This window comes from Monopterus albus, unplaced genomic scaffold, assembly GCF_001952655.1.
Source record: "Monopterus albus unplaced genomic scaffold, M_albus_1.0 scaffold69.1, whole genome shotgun sequence".
NCBI lineage: Eukaryota > Metazoa > Chordata > Actinopteri > Synbranchiformes > Synbranchidae > Monopterus > Monopterus albus.
Window position 1 is genome coordinate 4,732,607 of NW_018127949.1, and position 13,709 is coordinate 4,746,315.

The window sequence follows — 13,709 nt, forward strand, 5'->3', positions numbered from 1 at the left end:
AACCCCTCCCAAGGAAGGCGCCCAGGAGGCATCCAAAACAGATGCCCGAGCCACCTCAGCTGGCTCCTCTCGATGTGGAGGAGCAGCGGTTCTACAATGCGTTCCTCCCGGGTGACCGAGCTCCTCACCCTATTTCTAAGGGTGCGCCTGGCCGCCCTGCGGAGAAAGCTCATTTCAGCCGCCTGTATCCAGGATCTTGCCCTTTCGGTCATGACCCAAAGTTCATGACCATAGGTGAGAGTCGGAACGTAGATTGACCAGTAAATCGAGAGCTTCGCCTTACAGCTCAGCTCCTTCTTCACCACGACGGATACAATACTTCTTCTTTTTAGTTTTTGATGACACTAATAATAATAACTTTAACAATGGTGATAACTTTATTTCTATAGCACTTTTCAAAACAGTAATTATAAACTGCTTCACAGAGCAATGGAAAACCGAAATATCTAAAAGAATAAAAACATTAAAATGGACACAAGATAAAAACACACAAAATAAAATCAACACAAGAAAAACATCCAAAGCTCTTGTAAAGTTGCTGTGTCTGTAAACCTGACATTTCAAAAAAATCATCAGGGTTTAGCTTTTAAGCAACAAATACTTCAGTCTGTGACCAAATGTAGCAATAATAAGTGAGAGCTACAAATCTACATGGTGGAAGCTTAAAGATGCCCTTAGCAAAGGGCCCCGGACCCCGTACTCCCGGCGCACCCCCCACAGGGCGCTGCGAGGGACACGGTCGAATGCCTTCTCCAGATCCACGAAACACATGTGGACTGGTTGGGCAAACTCCCATGAACCCTCCGCCACCCTGAAGAGGGTATAGAGCTGGTCCAGTGTTCCACGGCCAGGACGAAAACCGCATTGTTCCTCCTGAATCCGAGGTTCGACTATCAGTCGAATTCTCCTCTCCAGTACCCTGGCATAGACTTTCCGGGGGAGGCTGAGGAGTGTGATCCCCTATAGTTGGAACACACTCTCCGGTCCCCCTTCTTAAAAAGAGGGACCACCACCCCGGTCTGCCAGTCCAGAGGCACTGTCCCCGACCGCCATGCGACGTTGCAGAGGTGTGTCAACCAAGACAGCCCAACAACATCCAGAGACTTAAGGTACTCAGGGCGCATGTCTTCCGATGAGGAAGCAGAGGCTGTGATGTAATATAGTTTAGTCCATTATTGTCACGGAGTATTTCAGCAAAAACCCAGACCAGGGTCAACATCTTTTCTGTCGCTGAGGAAGCCTAACTGCACAATCCTGCAATGAAGCTTTAGAGATTTGTGGATATGCTTCTATTTTTTTTCTAAGTTGTTATTTAAAGGTGTTAGTCAAATTTATCTTATCTCATACATGTTCCACCCCACAGAGCAACATTACATCACACCTCAGCTCCTCATTCAGTCATCAGATATGACAAAGTGTAATAAGTGAAGCATTTATTAATGACAGTGTCAAAACAACTTTCTTTTGGCTCATGGTAGCAGTATGTAGGGTTTAGTGTTTCACAATTTATTTGTTCACGTTTATTTGTGCTTGTTTGCATAAGAAATTCAACATTAATTCTGAGTCTCTTCCTGTCTGTCTTGGGTAACCAGGATTGGTAAGCAGAGGTTGCAGCAACACAACTGTTACACAAATGTTTTACACACAAAAGGAGAAATCAAAAGCAAATGTAGATTTACAAGACGTGACAGAGGACAGTCATGGACAGCTTACACTTCACCTAAATATACTTGAATTTATACCCTCCCTCATAAACTGACCTCATTGTCTAAATTAAAGCTTTGTGTAGGAAGAAGTGAATCCCCTCTGACACCGAGTGAGTGTTATGATCCTGTTTGACATTACTGAGGAGAGAATGAACAAAGATGACAAAACCGCCCAGTCTGGGATCGGCGTGCTACATTTCTCAAATATTTTCCTAGCTGAGTCGATTACCCACATCTATTTAAGCGCATTTGTCTGCCATTCTCCCAACACAGCCTCGCTACTCTGCTCTCACATCTGAAACATGTCTTTCAGACACCGACAGCCTCTGTGGGAAATTAACAGAAGGCAAATGAAGGTTTAACTGCTCCGCCTAACCACTTATTACCAAAAGTTTGGAGATCAAATTTAATATTCAGTGTTGTGTCTAGGATTAAGAAGCAGTTCTTAACATGATCTGTTTCTTGGGGGGGGTAGGAAAATTGTACTACTCATGTGGTTCTGTGGATTTAAAATTAATACATGTGACATTATGAAATAAGCATATAAACTGATGTTTAACAGGTTGGTTTAGATTTTTTTAACATGTTAACTATCTTAGCTTAGCATGATAACATTTACTTTTAAATCTATACACAAACTACAGAGGGGAACGTTAATGCCATGACCCAAAATAGCACTAGAGGAAAAGTCGGAGGCTCACCAGTGCGATTACAAATAATCCTGAGCTGTGACATAAGTGTCTCCGTGGTTGTTGTGAGTGTCATGGTGACATTAGACAAAAAAAGGGCATCAAGTTATTAGTATTCAGGCTCTGGAGACCTTGAATGGCTGTACAAAATTTCACATTGGATTACTGAACAAGCCTATTAAACACAGGCCCAGGGGTCCAAGGATTTAAGGGGCCCCGGGGTCAGAGCCTGTATTTGAAGCGATTGTTAACATTTCTTGTAGGAAAGTCAATCAAATGACAAAACAACCAGAAAGAGGAACAAATAACAAAATGACAAAAGGATTGTGCAGAGATACAAAATGCCCACAAAGACAGAAGATTTACAAAGATGCACAAAATTACTACACACATCCAAAATGCAGAATGACCACAGAGGTGCATAACAACCACACAGTCATACAAATACTGCAAAAACACAAGATGAACTACTAAAATCCCCTGCAAAAAGGATGCAAAATGACCACAGACTCAAAGGAACTATTTAAAAAAAACAAAACCCACTACAAATGTTTGTAGTCATTTTTGCTCCATTCCGGTCTGGGGCTCCATTGTAAGAGGGGTGGGGGGCTTTTACATGTCTGTTCCCAGGGGCCCATCATCTCATAATCCATCCATGAGTGAATGTAATCGTGTTTAAAGAGAAAATCCTCACAACATCCTATACCGCTTCATCAGCAAACAGCCAAATGACTCACACAGGGATCAATTATTCTTTCAAACATGGGTTTTTATTTGATAATACTGAATATTTTGTCCTCCTGGACTTACACAAAAGCATAAAACACATGCACAGTCCTCTATTCACACAAGGTATCCACTTCTCATTTCTCTACACCTCTCCAAAAAGAATTAATCTCTCACTCTCACGTTACTCCAGCGCAAGAGGACCTTCTCAGCTTGACACTACAACTAAAGATGTTGTAGACAAAGACAGCGAAAACACACAAAAATCAAGACAGGTATAATAATAACACTGGAAAAACACAAAGTAATGGAAAATGGAAAGAGTTTACTTTTAAATTATGCCTCTAATACTCCATCATATATATATTTCTTGTTAATGTAGCTTGAGGTTTATAAAACAGCACTGTAAACTTTGATTGTTTACCAAGACAGTGATAAAGCTTTCATTAATAACTGGAAGAAGCAGGAAAGACGAGTCAAAGCTGACATTAAGCATCTTATTACTCAAGAAATGAACCATGTGCGACATTATACCGGCAAATGGTGAAACTGCTGTTTGCATTTACAATCAACAGATAATACAGAGACGCTGAAACAACACCCCACGAGCTTGTTTCGTTTCTCGTTCACACAAACTCTGCAAAAAGATCCCTTGTGTCCGAACCCCTCAGACACTACTTTCTTTGATTTTCTTTCACTGCAAATACTATTTTATCTGTGGTAACAAAGACTTCAAGAATAACTTTGTGAATATGGATCACCAAAAACACTTAAAATCTGCACCTGAGGTGGATCTGTCAGTCTGGGCACACAATAATAACTCTCACATCAGAGTGTCAAGACTCTCGTCTTTACTGGAACTCATCCTCCAAAAGTGCAAATCTAGATCTAATGCAGTAAATAATAATCATCAAGTAACGACAAATGTATATGCATAGGTACTGTACAGCTACATATGCGGGGATAGATGAAAGAGGTGAAGATTTGAAGAAGAAATGAGGAGGAAGAGGGAGACATCTGGCATATTTCTGATTGGACTGTGGGGCAGTGAAGGTGTTTCACCTCAAGAGCAGATTTAAATTGAGAGCGCTCATCTTCACACAGCATAGACTGGTCCAGTGAGGCCTGTTACAGTCGCAGGCTGCTGTTAAAATCACTACAAGAAAAGATTTTCACCTAATAAAACCAGAAACCATGCAAAACGTTAAAGAAACACTAAAGTCTGACGTTAGCAGTGGCCAAACAGTTCCTTGCAGAGTAGAAGAAACTGTTCGGGGAGAGGGAGACAATCATTTAACAAAAGGCAACTTGGAATTTGGCTTTGGACTAAAAAGCAGAACGAGGTAATAAAAGCAGAAACACGATGGGTAATGAATGACCGCCTGTAGATCGTGGATTGTAATTTGTGTAGTCATAGCTGTTACAAAGTTCTGTGGGGCAGGAAGCGTTCTGTCTCAACGAGGATTTATATCCTCCTGACGCCAGCCTCAGGAGGAAGTTACATCATCACTTGACCAGTCTATGTCTCATGATGCTTTTCTATTTGTTTTTACAGAGGCGCTGTGTCTGAAAACAATCGTTCTGACTCTGAGCCTCTTCAGAGTCAGTTAATGTTGAGCACTGTTGAGGCTGAAAGTGACCTCATGTTGTCAATACCAACTGATTACAAAATAAAGAGAGGCTAAAGACTGTTTCCAGACCAGAGGGTAATTTCAGTCATATTAACTTTGCCTTTTTAATCTCTTTGCCTGATGTTGTTAAATTTAATTTCAATGGAACTGTTTACATTAATCTTTGTCAGGTGTGCCACGTGACTAAGGGTCCTCAGCATCCAGGAACTCCTTCTTGGGTGGTGCGACACCACGGTACCAAGAGCAGGAGCCGTCTGCCCTCTTGACGCAGGCGTAGTGATTGGCCTGACGTCCGTGCACCTGCTTCTCGATCATCAGGTCCGTCCACAGACACTCTTCAGGAGCTGAGATCTCACAGGGCAGAGATGGACAGCGCACAATCTGCAGAAACACACAAAACAGTCTCCCTGTACTGTGTGCTTAAAGTCAAGTTGTGATACCAACCAACTGCACCTGCTGTTACCACTACTAACCACAGGTGGCGCCAAATCAATCGGGACTGAAATTCAAGAATTATACATAAAATTAAGGACAGTGTTATTTTAGCATAATAGACTGTGCAAATGTAACAAACCTACAGCACCTCTTAAGTTTGCTAATTAACACATTATACCTCATTTGTGTGTCATTACAAAAAACTAACAGAAGTGTAATATTTTATAATATGTCATAACAACATGTTGCAATTTCATCCTGGGATCACTGATTACTTATTTACTGAATAAAGAAAAATATATTAGTTTGTTGATGTTAGGGCTCCTGTCTCATCTCAGTTGGTCTGTGATGTATGGTTTTGTACACCACGAGGGGAATAACTGCTACTCCATGAGATAAACCGTACAATCAGACCGCCCTCCTACCTTGCATTCACAGCCCATCTGGTAGCGTTGACTGAGGCTCTTCTTCTGGGTGGTGCTCAAGGAGTCCCAGGGCATAATGTAGTCACACAGGGTCACATGCATGCGCCCGTTGGCCTCGGCCTTGCCTGTACAGGAGTTGGACATATCAGCAATAACATTCAGATAGGACATCGTACAGTAAATGCAGAAAACACCAACACTCAACTTTTGGTACATCAATATAAATGTTCTCCTTGCACAGAAGGAACATCAGATACCAGATCCATGATAAAACTGATAATCTGTTACTGTCAGACTGGTGCCTGCGGGCAGGAAACAGACCACCTGTCCTTGTGACAAGCTGGAATTTGCATGCCTCACATGAGTGGCACCAGTCAAAACATGAAGATATTCCAAGGTGAGTTTACAGATCTGCTGAGGATGTGTTCTCTTCTCTATCTCTCTGCAGAGCAACTCTCAACATGTTGAGGTCTTCACATGCCCTCGCAGATGGGACTGACTCACAACTCACTGTAACTTCTCCAACTGTTAGCCCTTCAAACTTAAGAAAGGATGAATCATTTTAAAAGAAGAAAGTTAATTGCTTTCCCACTGCTCACGTCCTACATCTTGAGAAAAAAAAAGTGAGAGAGAAAGAAAATGCTGGATTCAGCAATTCTTCCTCCTACAACTCTATGTAATTAGGGGTGAGTGTTTGCGGGTACATCTCTGTCTATGATGAGGAAACCAGAGCATGACATCATGATCCTCTGCATCTCTTCTACTCACTGTGCTGTCTCATTCTACTGCTGACTGCTTTCAATCACCTGCCAGATTTATCATGCTAAGCTTAAAGGAATACAGACAGGTGACAAATGAAAAGAAAACCCAAAATAAAGTGTCTCAGGAAGGTGCTGGGCCATTAGAACAGCTTCAGTGCAACTTGGAATTGACTCTACAAGTCTTTGAACTCTACCTGAGGGATGACCACTATTCCTCCAAAAGATGATGGTGGTGGACATGCTGCCTAACACATCGCTCCAAAATCTCCTGTAGCATACGATTCACATCATGTTCATTCTCATCACACCAGTTAGAGAGCCCTTGTGCCCTATAGATGGAGGCACTCTCATCCTGGAAGAGGCCACTCATTTATTCATGTTCTCCTTTGTCACCTGACTGAAGTTTGACATTTTGGGAAATATGGTTATTCACTCTCTGGTAAAGACGTGGATGAAAAGAAGATTGAAGCCATTCTCCAAACTGTCTGTTAAAGGCTCCAGCCAGCACTCAATTAGCATAGCTTAGCATAATGATAGAGAAACAGCTGTCCTGCTCTGTCCAGTAGTTACAAAATCTCCCTGTCAGCACCTGTTCCAGTCTTCAGGCTAATCTAAGCTAGCCGTCTCCTGGCTGTAGCTTCGTATTTAACAGGCAGATATGTGGTCGAATTCTTGGCAAGAAAGCAAATAAGCTAATTTCCCACAATGTTGAGTTTTTGCTTTATAGCTGCACAGATCTGCTTGTTTACACATCCAGCATTTATGGAGAAACATTAGCATTCATTTTGGAGTGACATTTATTAAATACTATCTTTTAGCTCTGGTTTTGATGTCTTCCACTTCCTGAGCAAACAGCTGCCTGCTGTGGTCAAAAACAAGGCTATGAGAGCAATGAGAATGAACAAAACAGAAAAGCTGCAGCCCAGAAAACCAAAACAATGAGCTGAAATATGTTAAAATGCTCTGCAGAGCCAAAGGTGCAGCGCTGTAGAAACGATTCAACGGTGATCCATTGTTAATATAAAAAAAAAAAAAGATGCAGCCTTGGTGATGAATATTGTGTCTGTGTAAATGTGAACACAAGGTCACAGACAGCCTCTGAGTCATAACTAGGAAACGTGCCCTTCGGGGTGTTATCTTTTAGAGTGAAACACTTTATTTGAATTTCATCTCATCCCAAGGAGACAGGACAAGATGTTCAGTATGTATACAACTCTCTGGAGCGAGACGACAGACAAGGTGACTCCCAGTCTCCACAGGGTTTAGTTGGCAGCGTATCATTACCCATAATAGCATAAACAGTCACTCCCCCGCTAGTTTTTATCTAACCTCATGTTTGTCTGCCCAGCTGTTTACACCTGGAAGTCTGTATCTGATTATCTGCTGCCTGTTTGTCTTTTGGTTCTTATGTTGAATGTTAGTTTGTGCCCTTAGTTTTTTTCCAAGTTACTTTACTTGAAAACACACAATATCCTTCTTCTTATTTACATGACATCTGCTAAAGAGAAAGTAATCACTGTATGTGTATTATGTACATTTAACCAATTTGAAATACAAAGCATCCAGATTTCACTGCACATCACTCCTGATTAGCTTCTTTTTTAGCTTTAAAGCTGTTAAAATCTCAAATGTTTTTCATTTTATTTCAAAATGAAAACTTGACCAGAATCATTTTTAATCAACCTTCTCAAATAAGACTACAACCCAAAATGTTGAACTATTCCTTTAAATGTTAGCATGGCTCAACAACTGTGACTTGACACAGAGATATTTTCAGATCTATGTTGCGATCAGTTAGGTGACCAATGGGACTCTAGATCTAGAAACTTTCTTAGATAAATTCTTAAAAGTGATACAGACCTGCGATCAAGTACTCCTTCTTTCCAGTGGCATCCAGGGTAACACCACAGACAGCCGACGTAGGAGCGGTGAAGACAGCCTCGATGTCCTGGTTGGGCCCCTTGAACATCTGGAACAATGGCACACAGACAGCATTAAAGGGCACCGCACACAGGAGGTGTGTGACATGCGTCAAAACACCTGCACCTAATATTTTCAGTAGAATTCAGTGTATTCTCACCTTAACTTGTTTGATCTCATACTGGATCCTCTTGATGGGGTTCCCATAGATATCATTCCCAGAATCCACCTCTCTCTCTCCCACCACCTTTGCTCGAATCACTGTTGGGGAAACAGAGGAACACAGTGTCAGCAACTAACTGGTATTTTAATTTATAAATACATCTGTTTTTATTTCTTAACAATTAGTTTATAAAGTGTTGGAAAATTGTGAAACATTATTCATTCAAGTTTCTCAGTGTCCAAGGCCACATTTTCAGTCTAAACCCCAAAATATTCAATTTGCAATATTAAACTGTGAAAAGCAGGAAATCTTTAATCTGAGGTTTAAACAGTAAATGACCTAATTCATCGATTGATAAAAACATTATTGCCAAATGTTTTGACACTTTTTTGGTAATTTGTTTAATCAACTAATTGTTGCAACAAAGATTTGCCAGGCTTGAACTAAAGAGCATTTTCATGATTAAGCTACAAATATTTACTTGTCTGCTATATAAAATATCAGGTAACAGTGAAAAATGTTCAACAATTTCACAAATTCCAATGTTTTTATTTTAGAATTGTGGATAATCAGCTTAGAGTTTCTGCTCTAAAGATACGATAATAGCATCATGACATGATTCAGCTGAAAGCTGATAATACTGAATCATCGCCCAAGCCCCAGACTGTTATCCACCACACCCCAGTCTAACACAAGGACAGATGGACAACAGCCAGAACATTCCCCACAGCTTCCTGAAATCTCAAGTGCGCACACCACAATAAGGCACAGCACTGGGAACAATCTGAGCAGCTATGGAAGTCCGGTCAATGGACCCAGCTTTGGTTCAGTCTGACCACTCATCAGTGGAGCAGTGAACACTACCAGCACCAAACAGCAGACAGACATGGCTAGCGACTAGCTGGTGAACTCAGAAGAGCTTTTAGCAGTTAAACAGCCTGATGTTTTCCTCTAGAGCTGAGTTAAGACAGAGCCAAGAGCCAGGAACAGGACTTCAAACTAATGCTAATGTTGCTCGAGGCAACATCCTACCTCAACACGTTAATTAATTCAAACGGTTTGCCAGACAGATTACATATTCAAAACTTGAATATGAGGTCCCTGACTGTTTGATTCATTGCTAATAAAAGAGATGGAGTTGGTGACTCTGAAGAACAAAGTCAGCCTCTGTTATCAACTTGGGGGTGGATACAAAATGGAACCATTACCAGCACTGATAAATGTCCTTATGAAGTCATTTACCAGTGCTTCAGAGAAACCGATCCAATCCCAACCTCTGCATTTACAACCTCTCTGATGCTTATGCAAATATGCAGCTGCCAAAGTACACAGGTAAACACACATGCAGCAGTATACCTGGCTGGCGCTCTCTCCTGCATTCCTCAGTCTTTCCGCTCTCATTTCCTGACCTCATTCTGTGCCACAAGCTAATGAGTGAAGGATCAGCAGCAGGACACAACACTGAGGGGCAATTACCCTGTTTATTCACAATGAGTTGGTATTATGGGAATGTATCTGTCTACCTCAGTGTTGTAGACATGTTTGCATCACAGTTTGCCCCTGTAATGAAGACAGAGGGGATGATCCTGTGTAGTCTAAACAGTGTGTTGCAGAGGCAGCAGACTACCCAGTGTGTCGGTAAAACAGCATGACTGTTGGGGGGTCTGCAGGGAGCCAAGTTTGCCCGCAGATTGATCACAAAGTCATCTGCATAAGCATAAACCACCAAGTGACGCACATTTCTGCTCCTCTGCTGTCTGGACCAGCACGAAGCTTAATGACTTGCACATACATATCAGTTGCACTATGCAATGTTTTCCATTCAAACCCCCTATGAACACACACACCATATCCTAAGTGCTCCCCATTCAATGCACCGCATGACTATCCATTTCTTTTTTCATACTCCAGTGACCACTCAATCATCCATGGTGTGGTTTGTTCAGCTCCAGACATATGTGGGCCTTCTGTCTAACCTGTCATTTGGCCAGAGACAAACTGTCTTCAAACAAAATTCAGCTGGCACTTTGGACATCCAGCAACCTCTGTATGAAGATGTGCAGCAAAGAACAAGACTCTGGTTTCCTTTGTGAGGTTTGATAGCAAACCTGGAGAAAAGACCAGCAACCAAGGTGATGAAAAGCTTGCATATTAGAGTCTAATCCAAAATACATGACAGTAGTTGTGACAAGTAGAATGTGTTGGCAGACAAGAAATATGGAAACACCTTTGGTTATACTTTAACTCTCCTGTTTGCTGTGGTTTGGTCTCTGCTAACATCTGAGCAATAATATCTGACTCTTTAGCTGCTAAATGCTCCACTGTGTCCAGCAGCTAGTTGCTAATAATGTCATCTGTGGAGCAGGTACTGTACCAAGTATTTTTAGAGCCTTTTTGAAAACAAAGCTGATGAGAGCAGCAAGAGTAAACCAGAACAGTAAAGCTGTGGCCTTGGAAACAAAAACAATGAACTGAGCTGAGGAGAACTGCAGCTGGTTTATAATTATCAGTGGATTTGTGGCTGACCTCCTCTACCAACCAGTTATTTGAGCCATTGTGTATATACATACATTAGTGAGTGCAGCTTTAATTTCCTGAGGTCTAAAAATCATTTTTTACTGCTACCTCTGACAATAAAGTTTTGCTTTGTGACAACTCTTTATGAACTATATCCAAAGGATTGACACCTAAAGTTTGCTTATAAACAACTTACACACAACTATTGGCTGATAAACTTAAGAATCAGTTTAGGTTTCCAGCAGACTCTTGTAAATATCAGATTCAAAGACAGTCTGATTTATTATTTTCAACAGAACAACTTGAGATCACAAGATTTTTGCTTTTGAGACTTTCTCTTATGATGCATGGTGAGTACGTTTCAATAAAGACAGTGTGTCTATTCCCATGAATGTCCACTGCTGTTTTCCTGTAGACAGCCAGTCCTCCACACCGCCCAGCCTCCGGCCAGTCTGACTGGGCAGGGCTGAGGGGAAGTTCCCATTTGTGGGCAACAGATTTATATGAAAAGAGGATGTTTGTCTTCGTACATGTTTGTGTGTGTGAGACTGTGGTGAACGCATGACACTGCTCAGTTTTCATGGCCCGTGGTCTGACCTAGAGCATGAAAAACAAAAGGTGACACACATGCATGCTTCTGGTTTTTGCATGTACAGTATGTGTGTGAACCCATTTCACCAACACAAATCTCAGCTGTCATACCCACATAACTGTTGACAATGCCATTTCATTGTTGCCTACAGGCACATTCTGGGCAACCAGACAACAGCTCTGTTCTCACTCTCTGCTCCTCCAAACACAGTGCCGCCTTTACATCTTCCTCTGCAATGTCCTATCTGGATGTTTATCCCAGAATATTAGTGTTTTCAGAGCCACCAAAGCCACTTTTTCCTCAGATCCACCTTGAAATCATCACCAAACAATGGCATTGACCACTGTTGTTCTTAGTGGTCTGCGCAGCCTTTTCATGACACATCCTTCCCCCACAGAGAGCTGACAAAACCTTTACTGACTCCTACACATTTTGAAAACAGTATGAGCACACCAAACACAAACACACTTCTACAAGTGACATCCTGTCTCCAAGACCTGCTAGCCCAGCCAGAGATTGAGTAACACCTGAAAATAGAGCTGTCATTTTGCAATATGAAATTAGATGGGTATAAATCTTACCCACAAACACACACTTGTGAATAAGGAGTCAAAAGGAGGACAGAGACTTAAGTTATTCAATGATAACATGCATGTTTTAACGTTGACTGTGACTTTTACTGCCATTTAAGCCTTGAACTGACAGCCAGCTGTCATGGGTATGAGAGAGTGAGCACCGTGCATGGCAAAACGCATGCAGTGTGTGTGTGTGTGTGCGCGCGCGCGCGAGTGTGTCCCTGTGTTACACCGGAGCAAAGTCGGGAAAACCCCAGCAGCATTCCTGTAATTCCTCCCAGCACCACCCCTCAGAAGAAACAGGGCAGGAATGGGAAATTTAAGAGTAAAACTCGCGGCGTGACATATTCTGTGGTCGAGATTCAATCCCCGTGTCTTCCTCTCGCTTTCCCTCCTTGTCTCTTTTTCTCGCTTGTGCCACGTTGCCCTACAAAAATCAGGAGATGCTGCTACTGAGGGTGAAGAAGGACACCCACACACCCACACACACACACACACACACACACACACACACAATGACAGTACCACACGCCTTCCTGTGTATTACACTGACCTACACAGTAATAGTGCACTTACACCCTAGGAGATAATTGTTCTCTTATTGTGGATTTTAGAGGAATAATACATCCGAGGAGAGAAATTACCATAAAGTTAATTATTATCTCTTTTTTTTTATTAAAATCTATTACTTTGACATTTCAGCGGTCTGGACTTGTCAACATGACATGACAAAACAACACAATGGGATCTGCGTGTGTCTGCAAGCGTGCATTCTGATTGCAATGCAATCTGTCTGGGCGATGGCCTTGGAGAGCAACACCCTCCACCGCCAGGCTTTCCAGCGGTTTCCAGAGCCCAATCAATACGCACCAGAGTCACGCTGAGCGGCTGCAAACAGCCGCTGTAGCCCCAGGAGGCTGACGCGACATGGGCTAGGTAAACAACAACAACAACAACAACAACAACAACAACAACAAGGGCTAGGTAAACAACAACAAGGGCTAGGTAAACAACAACAACAGCAGCAGCAGCAGCAGCAGTAGTAGTAGTCCCCGATGCTGTACTCACCTATATCGGCGTTGCAGAACGCCTGTTGCGGATGTACCGGGGCGCAGCTGCAGGCTTCCGTGAGCTCCTCCACCCTCCACAGGAGCAGCAGCGCCAGCGTGCAAAGGATGCCGTTAACGGAAAACGGCATTTTGGTAAACAGTGATGCGATGTTTTTCAGCCCCTTCGTTGCTGTTTGCTACGCAGATGCGTTGCAGGCTATTTCCAGCGTCCCGCTCCGCTTTGGTTTCTTTTCCCTTTTTTTACAGACAGAGACCTGGCGACGTCAACAGCACCGGACGATCTGGCCACTAGTGATGTGACGTTCCGTATCGAGGCTTCGAAGTGTGTGCCGAGTAGGGGAGGGGGCGTTTCCGCGATGAGCTTTTCGAGGCTTGCGTCATTTAGGGGAGGAGCTGAAAATGATGACGTCCGAAGCCGCGCTACCCGGCTGTACCACGTGACTGATTCAGGAAGTGGTTCGGATTTTCATTAAAAAATAAAAGAAATCGGCTAAGACCT

General features: G+C 42.5%; 1 protein-coding gene across 1 annotated transcript; it reads right to left on the reverse strand.

Moving 5' to 3' along the window:
- Positions 1-3,130: 3,130 nt before the first annotated feature.
- Positions 3,131-13,551, reverse strand: timp2a (TIMP metallopeptidase inhibitor 2a). The gene is made up of 5 exons (XM_020605290.1): positions 13,209-13,551; positions 8,454-8,554; positions 8,234-8,342; positions 5,613-5,737; positions 3,131-5,133 (listed from the first exon to the last, which is right to left on the reverse strand). Exons 1-5 carry the CDS (start codon positions 13,336-13,338, stop codon positions 4,936-4,938), a joined length of 663 nt encoding a protein of 220 aa, XP_020460946.1. The 5' UTR covers positions 13,339-13,551; the 3' UTR covers positions 3,131-4,935.
- Positions 13,552-13,709: the final 158 nt, after the last annotated feature.